General features: G+C 38.0%; 1 protein-coding gene across 1 annotated transcript in view; it reads left to right on the plus strand.

The window, feature by feature from the left end:
* LOC308688885 (uncharacterized protein) overlaps positions 1-16,110 on the plus strand; it is a 37,400-nt gene extending 21,290 nt beyond the window's left edge. The window contains exons 8-15 of the mRNA XM_081362322.1: positions 1,156-1,221; positions 2,011-2,115; positions 5,673-5,795; positions 6,037-7,920; positions 8,007-8,180; positions 13,559-13,732; positions 15,405-15,451; positions 15,526-16,110. Of these exons, the coding sequence (XP_081218448.1) occupies positions 1,156-1,221; positions 2,011-2,115; positions 5,673-5,795; positions 6,037-7,920; positions 8,007-8,180; positions 13,559-13,732; positions 15,405-15,451; positions 15,526-16,052 (3,100 nt within the window). The 3' untranslated portion in view covers positions 16,053-16,110. The remainder of the gene's footprint in view (positions 1-1,155; positions 1,222-2,010; positions 2,116-5,672; positions 5,796-6,036; positions 7,921-8,006; positions 8,181-13,558; positions 13,733-15,404; positions 15,452-15,525) is intronic.
* Positions 16,111-20,627: the final 4,517 nt, after the last annotated feature.

A 20,627-nucleotide genomic window follows, 5' to 3' on the forward strand; every position in this document is an offset into this window, starting at 1 on the left:
TGCACCTGCCCACACTGCCAAAATAACCAAAACCTGGTTCAATGACCATGGTATCACTGTGTAATTACTGTGTGATTTCATGTAATATTCGAATTTGTTGAAATCCTGTTTTCGTGGGTTTTATGAGCTGGAAGCCCAAATTATGTACAAATAAACAACTAAATACTTGAAATCGTTTAAGTTGTGGGCCCTAAATCTATAATTTATGGAAGTTTAACGTTTTGAATGGAATTCGGGAAATAAATAAACTTTTCCATGATATTCTAATTTTTTGGAAAGGGTCTGTATATATATATATTTCTTTTTCTTTTATTTGTATAGTTTCTTTTAATTTGCATTATATTTTCTTTGCTATTTTGTTGTAATATTGAATTTTGAATATTGTCTGTATTTTTTTTTTTTTGTTAAAATGTGCAATGTGATTGGCATTTAATAATAAATAAAAAAACCTCTTGCATAAACTAGCAAAACATTTTTTTAAAGAAAAATGTAATTAATAAGTGGCAAATTAGATGGGACAGTAGTAACACAGAAAGATGGTGTTATAGCATTACACAGACAGTAGCGAGGATAAATGCTCCTAAGGAGTTAATCGCCATTAAAACAAGAAGAAGAAGAAGAAGAAGAATTTGATGATGCTCCGCGCCACTAGAGGGAGCGCGATTTCCACATGTCGTTGGAGTTAAAAACGAAAGTGAAAGAGATAAACTAATACGCCATTCGGAAGCTTTGGAGTTTTGTTTTAAACACCGTTTATGTATTTTGTGGTAAGTTCAGAATTTATTCTTCATGTAACCATCTAGTCAAAGTGAGCTGCTATTTCATTTTGAGTTTCTTATCTTTCGACGGTAAAACAAACAGCCCTGTTTGACGCAGACATCGACGAATAGGCTATTTATTGAGACTTATTATGATCTTTTATCTTAACGAATGTGGCATTATTGTACAGTAATTAGCAACAACATTTGTGAACAGTATTGATGATCGTTGATCCTATGTGATTCATCGTTGTAATGACTCACTCATTGTAATGACTAAAATAAATGGACAATGTACAATGTACTGTACTGTAAGGTCTGAAATCAGTCTCTCAACACAGTAATGTGAGTAGGAGAACACTGCCTCTAAAATGAGTTCTTCATCTGATGGATCAAGCGACAGTCAACCCACGAAGAATCGTCCCTCTGCGTCCAGTGATGCAACAGTGACCTCTGACCTCAGGTAACACATTAGCTCTTTTTGCACACGTCAGATGTTTCTAATCCACATTGACTGATAGGGCATTCCTGAAAGCCTGCATTTTAATAATAACTATAATGATAAATTCGAAGAATATAGAATTAAATTCGAATTTGATGAGAATAGTGAAGTCCACACCACAAATATAGCGAGAAAAATAATGAATTGAAATAACTTTCAGAAAGATGATCAACAATAAAATCATTGACAGCCGCTTGTGCATTTAAAGTGGCAGATGATGAATAAACAAACATTTACAGTCTGATAATTTTGTTATAATTATTGTTATTCTTGTTAAATGGCCTTACATTTATACTTTACCCAATAATGAAAATTGTCATTTTTCTCTCCCTTCAGGCTGCTCTAAACCTGTAAGACTTTTGTTCATATTCGAATAACAAATTAAGATAATTTTTACTGAAACCTGAGAGACTTCACCCTTCTGCTGAAACTCCACGGCATCAAAAATGTGAAGATCTAAATGGCTCATAAATGTATTATAAAACGAATCCATATGAATCTAGTGGTTTAGTCTTGTGAAGAGATACAATCACTTTGTATGATGAAAATATTTAATTTAGCCTTTAGGAAGACCCTTAATGGATCTTTAAAATTTTGGTGGCACGGACTTTCAGCAGAAGGACAGCAATCTTTCAGATTTCATTAAAATATCTTAACTTGTGTTTCAAAGATGAATGAAATTCTTACATGTTTTTGAACTAACCCATTTAATTATTGTCTAAAATGCTGTCTTTTTTTCTGCATCAGCAGGAGGTCTCCAGAGTCTCCTGAACCCATTGGTGTGTCTGTGAAGAGTAGCAGATCCATGGAGCAACCCCCTAGATTGAGTGATGAACCAGTGTCTTCTGATCCTCTGTTAGTATAAACATTTACTTACTTATTTATTGTACTGCATCTCAGATTAATAATGATATAATAAACTAAATAGCACTAAATGTACTCCATAACATCTAGGCCTAACATATGCATAAGTGAAAGTTGTAGAAACCAGGGCCCGTATTCATAAAGATTCTAAGAATCCTCTCAGAAAACTCTTAATTTAGCTTAAAAACTTTTATGTAGGAGTCTTAGCTTAAGAGCGATTCGGGACCGATCTGAGAGCAACTTTGAGTAAGGAAAATATAAAAACTTTTATCTTAGTGAGGAGGCGGGGCTGACCCCGTTGCTATGTATGACACAATCTTTTGAAGACTGTGATTGGTTGGTTGTCCAAGAAGGAAAAAAAAAGTGATTTTAAGTATAGGGTCTATTCTAAGCCTTCACTTTGAACTTACATGCGTAATTTTTCCTATTTGATCGGTCTCTCACACACACTATTGCATTATATATGTGTATATAAATCCTTTTTTTATTTACCATGCTGTTGATTTCCTATAAGGTATTTGATTGCTTAGAATGATAAAAATTGTTCCACTCTTTCCAGTTACACTGATTGCTGGCATGTCTATTTAAGTGGTGGTTTGAATGTTGGTTTTAATGTATCAAACATGGAATTTTCCCAGTTGCCAAATATCGTAATGTAGTGATTACTTTCATTTCAGGCGCTATGGCATTTCTGCGCTGTGTCGGAGATATTAGCGTGTCTCTAAAAAGATCAGTCACAAACATGATCCCTGCACGATCTAATCTATAGCGTCTTATTAACTCACTGTCATCCATTGTCTGCAGCACATTTCTTCTCCCTCTTCGTCTTTCTGCCATTTTCTCCTCTGCTAAAGAAACTCTTAAGCCTCTTAAAAGTCCTCGTCCGTGCTCCTAACAATTTTGACCTTAAGACCTCTTTTAAGGGTTAAGATGCTTTCTGAATTACTTTTTTCTTTACTAGGAGTTTTTCTTTAATTTTAAGAGTAAACGCCCACATTTCTAAGAATTTTCTTAGAATTTTGTCACTAGGAGCTACTCTTTGCATTAAGATTCTTTATGAATACGGGCCCAGATTGTTAATTGTGAATTTCACCTACTCTTTATTGACGGAACATGACACTCAAAACATTTTTCAATTATTTACACTTTTCCAGTCATTTTTCCTTAAAATATATATATTTATATATATATATATAAAAAAAAAGTTTCTAAATGTGCTAATGTGTGATATTGTTTCTAGTCATGAAACAGGTTTGAGTTGCCTTATCTTAAAGGCAAATTTTTTTATCCTAAGTGAAAGTTCTAGAAACCAGATTGTTAATTGTGAATTTCACCTACTCTTTATTGACGGAACATGACAAACACTCAAAATTTTTGAATTATTTACACTTTTCCAGTCATTTTTCCTTAAAATAAATATATTTATAGAAATATATATATTTTTTTAGTTTCTAAATGTGCTAATGTGTGATATTGTTTCTAGTCATGAAACAGGTTTGAGTTGCCTTATCTTAATGCCATAATTTTGATGTATTAATCTGCTGCACAGTTTGCAGTGCAGGCTGCAATATTAATCATTTACAGGTTTTGTCTCTTGGGAATGCACATTTGACAGTGAGTTGAAAGTAGTAGTAGCTTAAATTAAGATGCAGATATAAATTTATGTTTGTTACGTTCCTAAAGTGGCTAATGGCATGAGGGAACACAACATAAAAAACATTTATTAATAACCGGATTGTTTAATATCTGGTAAGGTGATTAAGGGGCGGTCATGGCCTAGAGGTAGTTGGACTGGTAACCCAAAGGTTGCTGGTTCGATTCCAGAACCGGTGGGAAATGACTGAGGTGCCCTTGAGCAAGGCACCTAACCCCTAATCGCTCCCCGGGCGCCACACAAAGGCTGCCCGCTGCTCTGGGTGTGTGTATCCACGTTTGCAGTGTGTGTGTGTTAACTACTCACTACTCTGCTCCTAATGTGTGTGCATTAACTTGGATGGGTTAAATGCAGAGGTCAAATTCCAAGTATGGGTTACTTGGCCGTCACGTGTCACTTTCACTTTCACTTAAGGCGCTGGTGCAAAAGAACACAAGAACAAAGGGAGTGTAACTTGAGAAAAGGAATATATTTATTCACAACAATGTGCTCAAAAGAGAGGGACTAAAAACAAAAAATACAAATTCCGTACACAGGGAGTAGGAACCTGAGCAGGGCTAAATAAAAAAAAAGAAATAAAACAAAAAATACATCCCCTTCCCAATAAACAACTAATACGAAGTTTAAAATAAAAAAATAATAAAAATGCAACAAACAAAATAAAGTCTTCAGCGTTCAACACGCCCTGCCTTATCTATACTACTTAAGAAAACTCAAAACATACAGTAGTGGCACCTGCTCCTTACCTAGTGTCTTAATGCGCTTCCCTAGATGTTACGAAATGGAAGTCACGTGACATACTTCCCTGGTCACTACTCCCTGGTCAGCTGTAAGACAATATGAAAAAACGTAATACAAAAACTTCAACTTAATGCAAAAACAACAAACCACCGGGAGAAAACAAACTGTTAACTAAAAAATTTAAGAGGATAAACAAAGAATCAAAAAAACAAAACCGAGACACGCCAACAAAACAAAAGAATCAGCTCAGATTCTTTGTCAGCTCAGATGTGTCAGATTCTCAAGACACATCAGAATGATGTGATATGTAGATTGAAAAGCTTTCTGACTGCATTGTTGTGCATAGTGTTTCCTGCTTGTCAGCGCGGTTTCATCTGGTTTCACACCAGTTTAAAATCATAGAGACATTTGTGTTCTTCACTGAATTCAAACGCTTCTCTCTGGATCTCACAGTGCTGTTCAGTGATTGTGTGACCGAGACCATTCAGCAAGTAAACACATCTGATCTAGTAAACGCTGCGCTGCCATTTGGACTTTGAGCAGAGTGGATAAATGGTCCGTGTGGTGTGTTGATCAAATGAGTTTCGTTCCGCTTTTAGCGCATAAACATTATCGAACATTTATGAAACTCTTGATATCGTTTTATCAAGGAAAATTATATCGCAATAATTTTGTTATCATTTTATCACCCAGCCTACTTTTAATGAAACCTGGGAGATTTCTGTCCCTTCTGCTGAAAGTTCATGCCAACAAAATATTGAAGATTCAAAATGGTCATAATGGCATCATAAAACAAATCCATATGAATCGAGTGATTTAATCCAAGTTTTGTGAAGAGATACGATCACTTTAAATGATGAACAAATTTAATTTAGCCTTTAGTCTAATTTAATTTATAAAATATGACTAAATAACTTTAGTCAAATTTAATTTAGCCTAAATTTAATTTAGCCTTTAGACCACACTATTGGATCTTTAAAAAAAATTGGTGCTATTCACTTTGAATGGAATTTCTCAGTTTTATTAAAAATATCTTGATTTGTGTTTTAAAGATAAATGAAAGTAATACATTTTTGGAATGACAGAATATTTATTTTTGAACTAACCCATTTTTAAAATTGTCTAAAATGCTGTTTTGTTTGTCTTTTGTCAGAATCAGCAGGAAGAAGAGTCAGAGTTCTGAGTCTCCAGAACCCAGCGGTGTGTCTGTGAAGAGTAGCAGATCCATGGATCAACCCCTTAGATTGAGTGATGAACCAGTGTCTTCTGATCCTCTGTTAGTATAAACATTTACTCGCTAATTTACTGTACTGCATCTCAGATTAATAATGATTTAATAAACTAAGTGAAATAGCACTAAATGTACTCCAAAATATGTAACATATACACTGTACAGGGGAGCTACTTGATGAGGGGTGTAAAACTTATTTCTAATAACCAATATATTTCTGATGTCGTCAGCTGTCCTTGTGTCACTGCTATATTCCTTTTTGCTGCTATGTTATTTTCTATTTCAGCAAGGGAAAGGTACATGAGCTGATCAGATCTGTACCGTCATCTACATCCCACTATCACACTCACATCAGGCAGTACAAAACTGAAGCAGCCCTGCAGACACACACACTGGAGACAGGAGATCTGCAGAGAGTCAAAGACCAGCACAAAACCAGCATGAAGCACAAGTATGAGAGATTATTTGAGGGAAACAAACTCCAAAAGAATGAAACCCTCCTGAACAGGATCTACACACAGCTCTACATCATAGAGGGAGAGAGTGAAAGAGTGAATGAAGAACATGAGGTTTTACAGATGGAGAAAACAGCCAGAACACGACACTTACTAGACACTCCAATCTTCTGCAATGACATCTTTAAAGCCTCACCTGTACTAGGATGTGAGGAGAAAGACCAAATCAAGACTGTTCTTACTAAAGGCATCGCTGGAATCGGAAAAACCGTCTCTGTGCAAAAGTTCATTCTGGACTGGGCCGAGGGGAAAGCCAATCAGGATGTAGATTTCATGTTTGTGCTTCCATTTCGAGAGCTGAACTTGATCCGAGATCATCAGTACAGTCTTCACAGACTTCTGCTGGACTTTCATCCTGAACTTCAAGATCTGGACTCAAAGATTTATGAGGAGTGTAAAGTTGTGTTCATCTTTGATGGTCTGGATGAAAGCAGAATCACACTGTTGTTTTCAGACGCTCAGAAAGTTTCTGGTGTGACTGAGACTTCATCAGTGGGTGAATTGATGTCAAACCTCATTAAAGGAGATCTGCTTCCCTCTGCTCTCATCTGGATCACCTTCAGACCAGCAGCAGCCAATCAGATCCCCTCCATATACATAAACCGCCTAACAGAGATTCAGGGATTCAATGAGCTTCAGAAGGAGGAATATTTCAGGAAGAGAATCAGTGAAGAGCATCAAGCCAGCCGAATCATCTCACACATCAGAAGAGCAAGAAGCCTCAACATCATGTGCCACATACCCATCTTCTGCTGGATCTCATCCACTGTGCTTCAGAAGCTCCTGACAGAAGATCTGAGAGCAGAAATCCCTCAAACTCTGACTGAAATGTACATCCACTTCCTGCTGATTCAGATCAACATGAGGAATCAGAAATATAAAGAGAAAGATCCAGAGAAACTCCTGCAGTCAAACAGAGAAGTGATTGTGAAACTTGCTGAAGTGGCTTTCAAACAGCTGATGAAGGGCAATGTGATGTTCTATGAGGAGGACCTGAGAGAGAGCGGCATAGACGTCACTGACGCCTCAGTGTATTCTGGGATTTGCGCTGAGATCTTTAAGGAGGAATCTGTGATTCATCAGAGGAAAGTCTACAGCTTCATTCATCTGAGCATTCAGGAGTTTCTCGGTGCTTTCTATGTGTATTACTACCATGTAAGCAGTAATACAGAAGTGTGTTTAGATTCACTGCATAATTTACATAAAAGAGCTGTAGACAAAGCCCTTGAGAGTGAAAATGGACACCTGGATCTGTTCCTGCGGTTCCTGCTGGGTGTCTCACTGGAGTCCAATCAGAGACTCTTACAGGATCTACTGACACGCACAGAGAACAGCTCAGAGAGCATCAGGAGAACCAAACAGTACATTAAAGAGAAGATCAAAGATGGACATGGACTCTCCACTGAAAGATCCATCAATCTGTTCCTCTGTCTGCTGGAAGTGAAAGATCAGACTCTGTCCAGAGAGATTCAGGAGTTTGTGAAATCAGACAAACACTCAGAGAAGCAACTCTCTCCTGCTCATTGCTCAACAATCGCCTACATGCTTCAGATGTCAGAGGAGGTGCTGGATGAGCTGGACCTCAAGAAATACAACACATCAGATGAGGGTAGAAGAAGACTGATACCAGCTGTGATCAACTGCAGGAAAGCTATGTGAGTGTTTAATTTCTGTACATTTACAATTAACACATTTTTCTGAAGTGAAGTTACCTTCTTCTATTACATATTTTGTCCCATAGTTTTGCCGGCTGTAATCTCTTAGAGCAGTGCTGTGAGAGTCTGGCATTAGCTCTGCAATCTTCAAACTGTGTCTTGAGAGAGCTGGACCTGAGCAACAATGACCTGCAGGATTCGGGATTGAAGCTGCTCTCTAATGGACTGAAGAGCCCAAACTGTCAGCTGGAGATATTAAGGTTTGTTGTAGTAATATTTTTCCATGTCTAATCTCTGATGGTTTTCTAATGATGGTGTTTACTAATAAAGCTCTACATGTCTTATATCTGTTGGAGTCTAAAACAGACTTTCCATTTCCTTTTAAAACAGGGAGAGCCAAATCCGCTCTTGGAGAGATAGACCTTCCTGCCGGCTTCAGTTCCAACCCTGCTTCGATATACCTGCCTGTCATCCTTGATTAGCTGGTTCAGGTGTGATTAATTTGTGGTTGGGCTGAACTCTGCAGGATGGCAGCTTTCCAGGAGCAGGATTTAAAATTACTATAATCACAATATTTAGCAGTTTACTTTAAGTTCCTAATGATCAGCTTGGATGTTAATTGCTCTATCTCATAGCTGGCTGCTGTTAACACCTAATTGTTTGCAGAAATATTTCCAAACACAAAAAGTGCACTGTGATCCTTTGTTGAAGACTTTCAAAATGGTGATGCATAAATTGGGGTTGTTAAAAATACAGCCCACAGGCCATGAGGAATCTAATCCAAACCAACCAAAGTCTGGCATGATATAAAGAGTTAAGTAATATATGATAAAATACATTCATAAATTATTATGTTGGTAAAACAAGCAAGAAAAATAGGCAATGTGCTGTGAACTGTTGTTGATTCAGCTTTTAGATTTAAAATGCTTTCTGTTAGCACTGTAGTTACTCTGATTGTTGCATCTCACTTCAAGGCCACTGTCGTCATTTCTTTTAATGCTTCAATAGAATTAGGCTTAAAACACTTTTACCCTGAAACTTTTCAAAAGAATTTATACACACCTATCAGACTTTTCACCTTTTTGTTTAAAGTATAAGTAAGTGATTCTCAAAGTATTGATGAAAATACAATAATACTTGAGAAATGCTTCCTGACAAAAATGACCAGTATTTAAATATCTTAATAAACAAAACTGACCTATATTTAAATATCTTAATAGAAAATACAGATCAGTGTTTACATCTCTTAACGCTCACACTTGTATCATCATTTTATATCATCATATCGCCCAACCATAAAACTTATATGGTATTTATATGGTAACTTTAATATTTAAAGCAATAAGGCTTTATTGACACAACAGTGTGACTTTTTGTAAAACTGCTCTGAAATGTGTATAGTGAAAAACACAAATAAATTTGACTTCATTAAATTTGACCAGAACACATCCATGGCCACCCTGAAAGCACAGCAAATGTAGCTTACATGCCTGGCTTTTAATGTGGTACCTTGAAGTGACTTTTGTTACGAACCCCACTATTAAAGTGCTCGTTAAAGGAGGGGGTAAGCAACATAAAAACGCAAATCAACCAAAGAAATAGTACACACAAATAAACATAAGGCTCAGGCCGTAACACTTCCCCCCTGAAAACAGAAACATTTTTTTCCGTTTTTCCCTTTCCTCCTACTGAGAAAAAGGTGAAAAACTGATTCTGAAAGCCATCAACAGAGAAGAAAATAAACCTAAACCCGCGACAACGCATTGGCCACTACATTCTCAGATCGTTTCTTATAACGGATCTCTAAGTTATATGGTTGCACCATTAATGCCCACCGCATCAGACGTTGATTGTGATTATACATCTTACTCAAGAAGATTAACGGATTATGGTCCGTATAAACAATAACAGAAAACATATTGGCCCCCACATAAACATCAAAATGTTGTAGTGCCAGCAAAAGAGCTAACGTTTCCTTCTCAATTGTAGAGTAATTAAGCTGATAACGATTAAACTTAGTAGGACACTGGATGAGGTATTCCGTCAGCACCCTCCTGTAGAAGGACCGCTCCCGCTCCCACAGCACTGGCATTTACCTCCATTTGGAATGGAGAGAACACGTCCGGGGCAGACAACACCGGAGCACTGCAGAGAAGAGACTTTGCAGACAAAACAATACCTGTTGGCACTCATTAGTCCAATTAAAATCAACTTTAGGACTACATAATCGAGTTAAGGGAGCTACAACACTCAAAAAGTTCTTACAAAAACACCGGTAGTACCCTACCATTCCAAGAAATCTACGCAGCTCTCGCCTTGTAGTAGGTACTGGATATTCCAGTACAACAGACACCTTTCCCTCTAATGGCCATACCTAACTGTTCCCTACCTGCTTCCCCAGGTATGTGACAGAGGCCTTAGCAAATTACATTTTCTCAAATTCAATGTTAACCCTTGTGCATCCTTATGGACATTTTTGTCCTTTTCAGTTTTGATTTTTTGACCACTTTGCCTGTGTTAATGCTAACTGCATAAAATTTGGCAGGGGTGTGTATTTTTATTGGAATTGTACTATTTCATCACCATTTCCTTTAAAAATTCTATTTTGCACTAGTTACACAAAATACTTCCTCTCAGAACCTTTTGGACAAAAATGGCCCCATTGAAACCCATTAAAACTGCATTTTTTAATCCCTGTGCCATTTAACTATAAAATGATGCAATCTTTTTTAATAGGCTTTCATTCTGTTGGCAAGGCTTCAAAATTGACATTTTTTAAAAAAATTATCAGATGGTGCCATTTTTTCACGTTAGGCTTATAAAGCAAATACTCGCTTTATTCCTGTTTTCTGCTTCGGCATATTATAGAGCCAATTGGATAAATTATGCAATGATAATTGTGTGTGTGTGTGTGTGTGTGTGTGTGTGTTGGTATGGATGTCAGAGTGTGATTGGTATGTGTGTTATAAAACAAAAAGTGTTTGTGTGCATGTGTGTGTTTGTAGTATTGAGAGAGAAAAACTCAACTGCAAATAACAAAGCCAATCGCTGTGTTCACCAGTGGAGTTTTGCTGGCACCCAATGGGGAAAGTCTGGTACTGCGCCCAAACAAAATCTTACTGAAAGTTAATTTTTTGAGATATCAACCTCAAATTTGGAACACAACTTATTTCGATTTATGGCTTTGATTTTCTAGCCGTTTTAGAGTTCAGCTTGTTTCATAAAATATATATTTTATATAAAATAATATTCATAAATAATTTTCATAAACTTAAACCTATATAAAAAAATTTTGGATTTACTTATAAAAAATGATCCAAAGTGAAGTCTGTGCTCCCAAGCTTCAACTTTTTATGACAGTTTTTTGACATGGACATTTTTGTCCACTTTGGACCTATGTGTAACTTTTTTAAATTGATGCACAAGGGTTAAAGACGCAGCAGCTAAACGACAAAACACATCATATAATGTTGACAGATGTTCAGCCCATGTAGACGTGTAAATGACTACATCATCCAAATAGACATTACAGTTAGAAACATAACCTAAAACCATGGACATCAACCTCTGAAACGTCGCTGGTGCGTTCCGGAGGCCAAACGTCATACGCGTATATTGAGGAAAAGAATCAGGGGTTACAAACGCAGAAATCTCAGAAGCGCGCTCGGTTAGAGGCACCTGCCAGTAACCTTTCAGCAGATCTAGCTTCGTAATATATTTCACTGCCCCAAGAGTGTCAATACAGTCATCAATATGTGGTAGAGGAAAAGCGTCAGGTACAGTAACAGAATTAACTTTCCTAAAATCAGTACAAAAACGAGAAGATCCATCAGCTTTTGGTACTAAAATACATGGCGAGCTCCATGGGCTACCACTCGGAACAGCAAAACCATTTTGCAGTAGATACTCCACTTCAAGTTTCATTGCCTCTCTTTTACTCACCGGGGAGTGATATGCATGCTGCTTTATGGGTAGTGCATTACCGACATTAATGTCATGTCGAATGACATAAGTACCAGGAGGGACATCACTGAAAAGATTTGGGAAACTGTCTAACATTTTCCTTATGTCCTTCAGCTGTTCGTTAGACAAATAAGACAGTTGAGAGGAAAGAGTTGAATAACACCTCAGAGTTTTTCAAACAACCGCCATTTAAGACCTCCATAGATACCTTTAATCCATCATCCACATCATCAGTAGGCAAAGTATAAGTAGGCAACGAAACTCGCTCTTCTACCTCCGCCACTGTTTCAGGAACATTAACGATCTCGTCTTTATGATCACGACAAAAATATGGCTTCAGCATGTTTACGTGACATAAACGAGTTTTTCGTCTCCGTTCTGGAGTATGTATTATGTAGTCTGTGTCACTCACTTTATTTTTAACTAGATAAGGGCCCAAAAAAACGCGCAGAAAGAGCAGATCCAGGACTAGGAAGCAATACTAGGACTTTTTACCCTGGTAGAAAATTACGCACAATTGCCTTCTTATCAAAACAGCGTTTCATTTTCTCCTGCGAAAGCAGAAGAGCTTCTTTTGCTACAGCGCAAGCATTTCGTAAACATTCACAAAAACGAGAAATAAAATCAAGAACGTTGGTCTTCTCAGAAGGATCTGAACAGAGAAATTCTTCCTTCAGCATTTTTAAGGACCCCGAACATTATGGCCGTACACCAACTCTGAAGGGCTAAATCCAAGTGAATCCTGTCGCGCCTCACGCACTGCAAATAAAACTAAAGGAACTCCTTCATCCCACTCGTTCATAGTATCGACAAAGTACTTACGCAGTGAAGATTTTAACGTCTGATGCCAGCGCTCCAAAGCTCCTTGAGATTGAGGGTGATAAGCACTTGACACTACATGGGAAACTCTGAGAGATTGATTTGCACACGAGGAATACAACATCACCTTTACTTTGCCAGCAGCCATATCACCCTGTAGCCCAAGACTGGTTGCCCACTGAAGCTAAGCAGGGTTGAGTCTGGTTAGTACCTGGATGGGAGACCTCCTGTGAAAAAACAGGTTGCTGATGGAAGAGGTGTTAGTGAGGCCAGCAGGGGGTGCTTACCCTGTGGTCTGTGTGGGTCCTAACACCCCAGTATAGTGACGGGGACGTTCAACCGAGATGAGATGAGACGTTAAACCGAGGTCCTGACTCTCTGTGGTCATTTAAAATTCTAGGATGTCCTTCGAAAAAGAGTAGGGTTATAACCCCGGCATCCAGGTCAAATTTGCCCATTGGCGTCTGTCCATCATGGCCTCCTAATCATCCCCATATACTGATTGGCTTCATCTCTGTCTCCTCTCCACCAATAAGCTGGTGTGTGGTGGGCGTTCTGGCGCAATATGGCTGCTGTCGCATCATCCAAATGGATGCTGCACATTGGTGGTGGTTGAGGAGATTCCCCCTTCCATGTGTGAAGCACTTTGAGGACCCAGAAAAGCGTTATATAAATGTCATGAATTAATTATTAATTCATGTGTTTCTAACATGTATGCCTTTCTTGCTTCTGTGCAAAACAAAATGATAAAAACTGCAAAATGTTCAAGCTGCTCTTTTCTATGTAACATTAGTGGACAGTGACCAGTGGCTGAAAAAATAAACACACACACACACACACACTTCTGTCTCTGTAGGTTGTCAGGCTGTATGGTGACAGAGGAAGGCTGTAGTTATGTGTGTTCAGCTCTGAGTTCAAACCCCTCATACCTGAAAGAGCTGGATCTGAGCTACAATCACCCAGGACAATCAGGAGTCCAGCTGCTCAACGATAAATTGAAGGATCCAAACTGCTCTCTGCAGTTTCTCAAGTATGTGGGACAGTGTGGGATGGGGTCATCTAAACTTTTGTTAAAGGGGTCATGACATGAGAAACCAAATTTGCCTTGATCTTTTGGTATATAAGAGTTCTTTGTACCATTAAAACGTCCTGCAAGTTTCATAGCTTAAGACGTCCTCCCCATTATAAACGAATCATTTATTTAATCAAGCTCTAAATACAGCTCGTTCTGGATCCATGGTATGAAGTGACGTCACGGTACGAAGTGACGTACCAGTCGTTTGCATATGACCGCCTCCAGCGTAGACAACTACGCTTCAAGTGCAAGATAACTACGCCTCATTTCATCATCGCATCTGTCACGCGCTTCACATGTGTTCAGTCGACGTGCAGCGAGTGGGTCTGTTTACAAGAAGATTGCAATGTCACGCAGATGTGCTGTTCCTGGCTGTGGACAAACAACATGTTTGAATAATATACGCTGCTGAAAGATCCAGACGTCAGGGGAAGATGGATGCAGTTTATTTTTTGCGGACGTCCCAGTCACGGCAGTGTTCATTTAACGGCATGTGTTCTCCACATTTCAAGGATGAGTGACAGTTGAGAACAATCGCAGTATGATGCTGGCTTTGCCAGAAAACCTTTGTGTAAGATAAGGCCGTGTGGACTATTCTGGGCTCAACAACGACGACGCAAACTGTAAGTAATGAAGGCTATTTAAAACTTAAAACTTTTTTAAAACGTTAATTGCAGTTTAATTCATTTTGAATAATCACCGTGTTTTTACTTAGTTTAGCCTACTTATTGTTTTCATGCCCCGTAGGCTATTAAAATATGTAGGCTGTCAAACTGACAAAATAGTTTCACACTTTCTATGTGGACGGGCTGATGCATTCTTAGTTGTGTTGATGGATCATTTCCTCTGATTCCGACTCATACTGTACATCATTGCAATCGCCATCACCTCGCACGCATCACCCGTTACTATGGTAACAGTAAACACAGCTCCGCAAAATCTGCACGTTTTGACAAGGGGGCGTTAACAATTGATGCATAGGCACTGACGTTAGCCAATCATAACAGTGGGCTTTAACACTGAACTCTTAAAGGGGAAACACCCCCAAAACAGACTGTTTGAATCAGAGCATGAGAAACAGGGTGGGAAAAGGTCATAAATCACTCAATTTTAAAAGTTTTTTGTCCAAAAAACTATAGTAATACTATAATTGCACCTAAGGGAACATAATAAAAGAAATGAAAAAAACATGTCATGACCCCTTTTATAAATAGTTTTTATGTTCTTGTGTATCATTAATTTTTTTACCTTGCTTTTTCTGACTAAATGTTGCAGAATCCATACAAATCACTAAAATAACATATATCAACATTGCTCAAATCAAGACATTATATTAATATATTAAGACAAATTGTATTTTTTATTTTTGAAATGGGGCATTTTACATTGAAAGGCAGAGTACTGAGATTTAAAACTGAGCCTAATGATCAAAGGGTAAAATGTTCAAATCACATTTTGCACATTACTCTTACCATTTTGTTGTGGTCTATCAGGTTCAAATGCAGTATTTAATCATCTTTCCTCAAACCCTGGTGATGCTTTATCTATTTTATACAACAGTTAAATATTTCATTGGAAATTAGTTATCAGTTATTTGATTTTTTTTTATGTTTTTGTTTCTGTTCAGTTTGGACCATGGAGGAAATTTCAGGATCACACCAGGACTGCGAAAATGTGAGTCCTCAAACATACATACAACTATGCATATTTAATGCCATAGCTGTTCTGATCTGTCTTTCTGTGTTCAGATGCTTGTGATCTCACTCTGGATCCAAACACAGCACACACTCGTCTCTCTCTGTCTGACGGGAACAAAAAAACAACATGTGAGCGAGAGCATCAGCCGTATCCTGTTCACTCAGAGAGATTTGAGAACTGTGAGCAGGTTCTGTGTCAAGAGAGTCTGACTGGACGCCATTACTGGGAGATTAAATGGTCTGGATGGGGTCATGTAGCAGTGGCATATAAAGGAATCAGCAGGAAAGGTGGGAGTGAATGTCGGTTTGGACTCAATGACAAGTCCTGGAATGTTTACTGTTGTGATACGATTTACTCTACCTGGCATGATAATAAGACCACAAACATTCCTCGCCCTTCATCCTCTAAAAGAGTAGGAGTGTATGTGGACGTGTCGGCCGGCACTCTGTCTTTCTACAGCGTCTCTGACACACACACACTCACACACTTACACACATTCAACACCACATTCACTGAACCCCTCTATGCTGGATTTGGGGTTTATCGTGATACTTCAGTGTCTCTGTGTCAGATTTAACAAACTCATGTAAGGAACCTTAAAGACATAAATGGAAGTCCATTTCCTCAGAGCAAAAAAAAAAAAATTTATTTTGACTTTAAATATTAGAACTGTGACTATTTCATGCAATTGCAAGTTTAAGACCTTAGGTATCAGAGGTACAAGCGTGCAGACATTTAGAATTTGTCAAAGAGTAATTATCTGCTGAAGTGAACTTACTTATTGTAGCGGTAATGAAAGTTATAATGAGCTTTGTAATGGTTGAAGCAGATGTCATAAATATCAGTAGATGGGGAACTTTTAAAAAGGAGTTTTTCATTCATAAATCCATAGGATCTTACCTTACCTGGCGCACTATAGAGTCCTGCACACTCATAAATCCTTATATATAACAACAAAATATAAACGCAATGTAAATAAGAGATTCATTGTGGAGTGTAGACAGCTTTATAGATTATAACTGGAGTTTTTGTAAGAGTGCCAAATACTTAAAGGGGTCGTCGGATACCCATTTTCCACAAGTTGTTATGATTCTTTAGGGTCTTCATGTAAAGTTTGGTGTCATGGCAACCTGCCTTGGCGGACAGTACGCAAATGGCTGAGGGCGGAAATATGCATATATAGGAAATATGCTAATATGGGACAGTCCATCAGCGGTCATGGGCGAAGCATGAGCAATATGATATCATATTGTTCAGAAAATCCAAACGGCTTGATTATTGAGAGTGTTTAGACTTTTTGAGGATTAAAAAAAAAGGAGTGAAAGTGAATTTTGCATCTGATGACCCCAGGCAGTACTGAATCCACTCTGGAAAAGTATGGAATTTTGACATGAAAAATGTTAGGAACCCTGAAGGATAAACTCTGTGAGATGTAAATCCAGATTTTGAGGCATAGAGTTAGCATTTTATGAGATCTAGAGTCACAATTATGTTGTAATTACCTTTTTTATTTTTTGAATAGTTGTAAATACAATTCTGTTTTGCATCTATTGAATACAAGGTTTTACTGGTAAGAATGCAAATGTAGAGATCTGTAATTGCAATTCTTACTTGTAGTGGGGCAGCCATGGCCTAATGGTTCACATATTTAGCCTTCAAGTCACGTTTACTTTCACTTCATTATGTAAAAATGAGTAATGCATTACATTTATACTTATTCAGCTTGCCATTGATATAATTGGTTAAATTATCTGTAATTTCGCTTATATGAATGAGTTACTGATCCTTCAGACTATGTGAAGATGCATGCAGTATTCATAATGAGCAGTTCTGATCTCACAGATTAATGCTTCTTAAACTTTCCAATAGACAGGAGAGACAATGTTCATCCATATGAGGTAGTCAAGCTGTTTTATATTGTATTTATTATTTAAGTGTTTAATGAACATTTCATAACCTTTGACTTCTTTTGCCGTCCCATTTTTTTGTTAGCCCTTCTCTGAAGGTTTTGAAGGGTCTGACTGCAGGTCACACATATAGGGTTTTGTCTGTTATTGTGTGTGAATCTGTAGAGACTTCATTGGGTCAAAGGTGATGGTCTGTAGAAACACTCTGGTTCTTAATTTGGTGTGATCTCATAAAAGCTACAGTGTATGTGTCATGATTCCTGTCTTGTGTTCCCCTTGTCTTGTGTGGACTTATTTCCTGTTCTGTGCCATGTTTTGTAGTCCTTTGTAGTTTTTCTTGTTTATTAGTCTTCCCAGGTGTTTCTGATTAACCAGAAGCAACCATACATGTACAACAACTGACAAAGTAACAAGTGAAACACAAGGGCTATAAATACACAGGGACAAACAAGCTAAACAAGATAGCAAGGGGGTGTGGCTAACTAGAAACACCTGGGAAGACTAATAAACAAGAAAAACTACAAAGGACTTAAAAACATGGCACAGAACAGGAAATAAGTCCACACAAGACAAGGGGAACACAAGACAGGAATCATGACAATATGTCATCACTGTTTCAGAGGATCCACAGGTTCAGTTTCAGACTGCTGGATTGTCACGAACTATTACTGTTTGGTCAATGTATTTTCTCTTTGTTCAATATGTTATGATGATAAAATCACCTCTTAATCTCTATTATAATAACTACTGAAAATGTCTTGCAGCACTAAACGTATGCATTCTAGAGTGTTTTGTTATAATGTTTGGCTCACTCTGTTTAACTACATTGTTTTTGAAAAATTATTATAGTTAACTACAATTCTGAGCAATTCATATTTTTGATTTTGAGTTGTTGCTACCTTGACATGTTACATTTTAAATCTATTTGTTTATATTTATTTTTTCCTGTGCTGTGTTTTGGATTTGTCAAAATATTTTGTGGTTGCACAGACACACTCTGACTTCACAAAACACATTATACAAATAGTATATGGGATGAGCTAAATTTGGTGTGTGTGTTTAATGTTTTCCACCGGTGCATTTACATTTACATTTATGCATTTGGCAGACGCTTTTATCCAAAGCGACTTACATTGCATTTTCAAGTACACATTTACATTTTTATCATATGTAACATTCTTTATATATTGTATTACATTCTTTATATATGTATTCCAGTGCATATGTAACAGTATACACTAAAGCACAGGTTTTCAAGACTTAAAAAATGGGTTTCATGCCAGCAATGACATGTGTGGCCCAGATGGGTTAAGTACGGGTTCCATGGTTACTGTGTGGGCATGGGCTTTGGCTGGGTGAAATCAGCGGGTCCCATGTAGGTTTTGTAGTATGAGTCCCACATAGGAAGCCCATATGAGCTGATTACATGGGCCCCATAAGGGACAGGCATGGGCCAAGTGGGCATGGGTTTGATCTGGGAACACATATATGGGTCTTGAATGGCATATTTATGGTCCAAGTGGGCATGGGTTTGAACTGGGAACACATATATGGGTCTTGAATGGCACATTTATGGGCCGAGTGGGCATGGGTTTGAACTGGGAATGCATATATGGGTCCTGCATAGAATTTTTATGAGCCAAGTGGGCATGGGTTTTAACTGGGAACACATATATGGGTCCTGCATGGTTTATTTATGGGCCAAGTGGGCATGTGTTTGATCTGGGAACACATATATGGGTCTTGCATGACATATTTATGGGCAGAGTGGGCAGGGGTTTGATCTGGGAACACATATATGGGTCCTGCATAGAATTTTTATGGGCCAAGTGGCCATGGGTTTGAACTGGGAACACATATATGGGTCCTGCATAGAATTTTTATGGGCCAAGTGGCCATGAGTTTGAACTGGGAACACATATATGGGTCCTGCATGGTACATTTATGGGCAAAGTGGGCATGGGTTTGAACTGGGATAATATATATAAAAATATATATTTTGATTTATTTACCGGTATGTTGTGACATTTAAATTGTTTTTTAAAGATTATGTTTGTTGTTCGATGTAACAATTTTGTATTAATGTATTTTTTGGAGAGATGTTTTTTTTCAGAGATTTTTTTTAAATTAAAATATATTTTTGATTTGTTTACCGGTATGTTGTTGTGAAGACCACAAAAGTGTTGTATTTGTGTTTTAAGAATATTCACAATTATTGTCTTTTATTTGAAACAAGTGATTGTATTTTAATTTTTTTTTTAAACAAGTATCCCAATTGTTTTATTTTTAATGTGAATTTTCCTGACTTAAAGTGAGTTGTGTAGTGTTTGCTCCAGGCCAGTAGGGGCAGTGTAGAGTGACAAGTTACTGTAGCTGCGTGAGTTGCGGGCAGTGTTGCCAACTTAGTGCCTTTGTCGCTATATTTAGCGAGTATTCAGACCCCTCTAGCGACACATTTTCAAAAAAGCAACTAGCGACAAATCTAACGACTTTTAGAGACTTTTTGACGTGAAACCGCACATTGTTCTTACTCTTCTCAACGAGCAGCGGGTGCTGCCGTTTGACCCGTCCCCCGTGGCAAAGCACTCACAGGCGGCCCAGTTCTCGCGCACCAGCCCCTCCCAGCTGCAGTTAGAGCGCGGAGATGTTCACCCCTCCGTGTCCTGACTGCAAATGAATCGAGCATCATGTGCGTGAAGCCGCCGCTGGCTGATCCCGCCCTGTCTTACATTCAGCAAGGGATTTAAAATGTAAAATGTACTTTGTCTAAAATAATTAAATCACTTAACAAAAATAAATCGCTGCATTTATTTTGACTCACACAGCCTCAGTCACTTACTCGTCTGGTCCACTTACTTATCTCGTCGTGTTTGTGCTTTCTGTAACATAAGCTAAACTAGCTAGCTAGCTCATCATGTCTAAACTGTACACACAAAAATACAGAAAGGAGTGGGAATCAAAGCCTGAATTCAAAGGTTGGTTAAAGCCGTTTATTGGAGACAATACACGGGCATACTGTTTGTATTGTAAGGCTGATTTCTATGCCAAACTTAGTGATGTTAAAAAACATAAGGCAACTCAAAAACACACTCAAAAGGCAAAGCCTTATGATAGTTCCACCCAGAAAAACCTGCCATTTATGATACAAAAGATTGACTCTGCTAAAAAGGCTGAGGCCACCATGGCATTAGCTATCGCTGAACACTGTTCCATGCTAGCATGTGACCACATTGGAGAAGCATGTA

This window comes from Scardinius erythrophthalmus, assembly GCF_964197995.2.
Source record: "Scardinius erythrophthalmus genome assembly, chromosome: 3".
NCBI lineage: Eukaryota > Metazoa > Chordata > Actinopteri > Cypriniformes > Leuciscidae > Scardinius > Scardinius erythrophthalmus.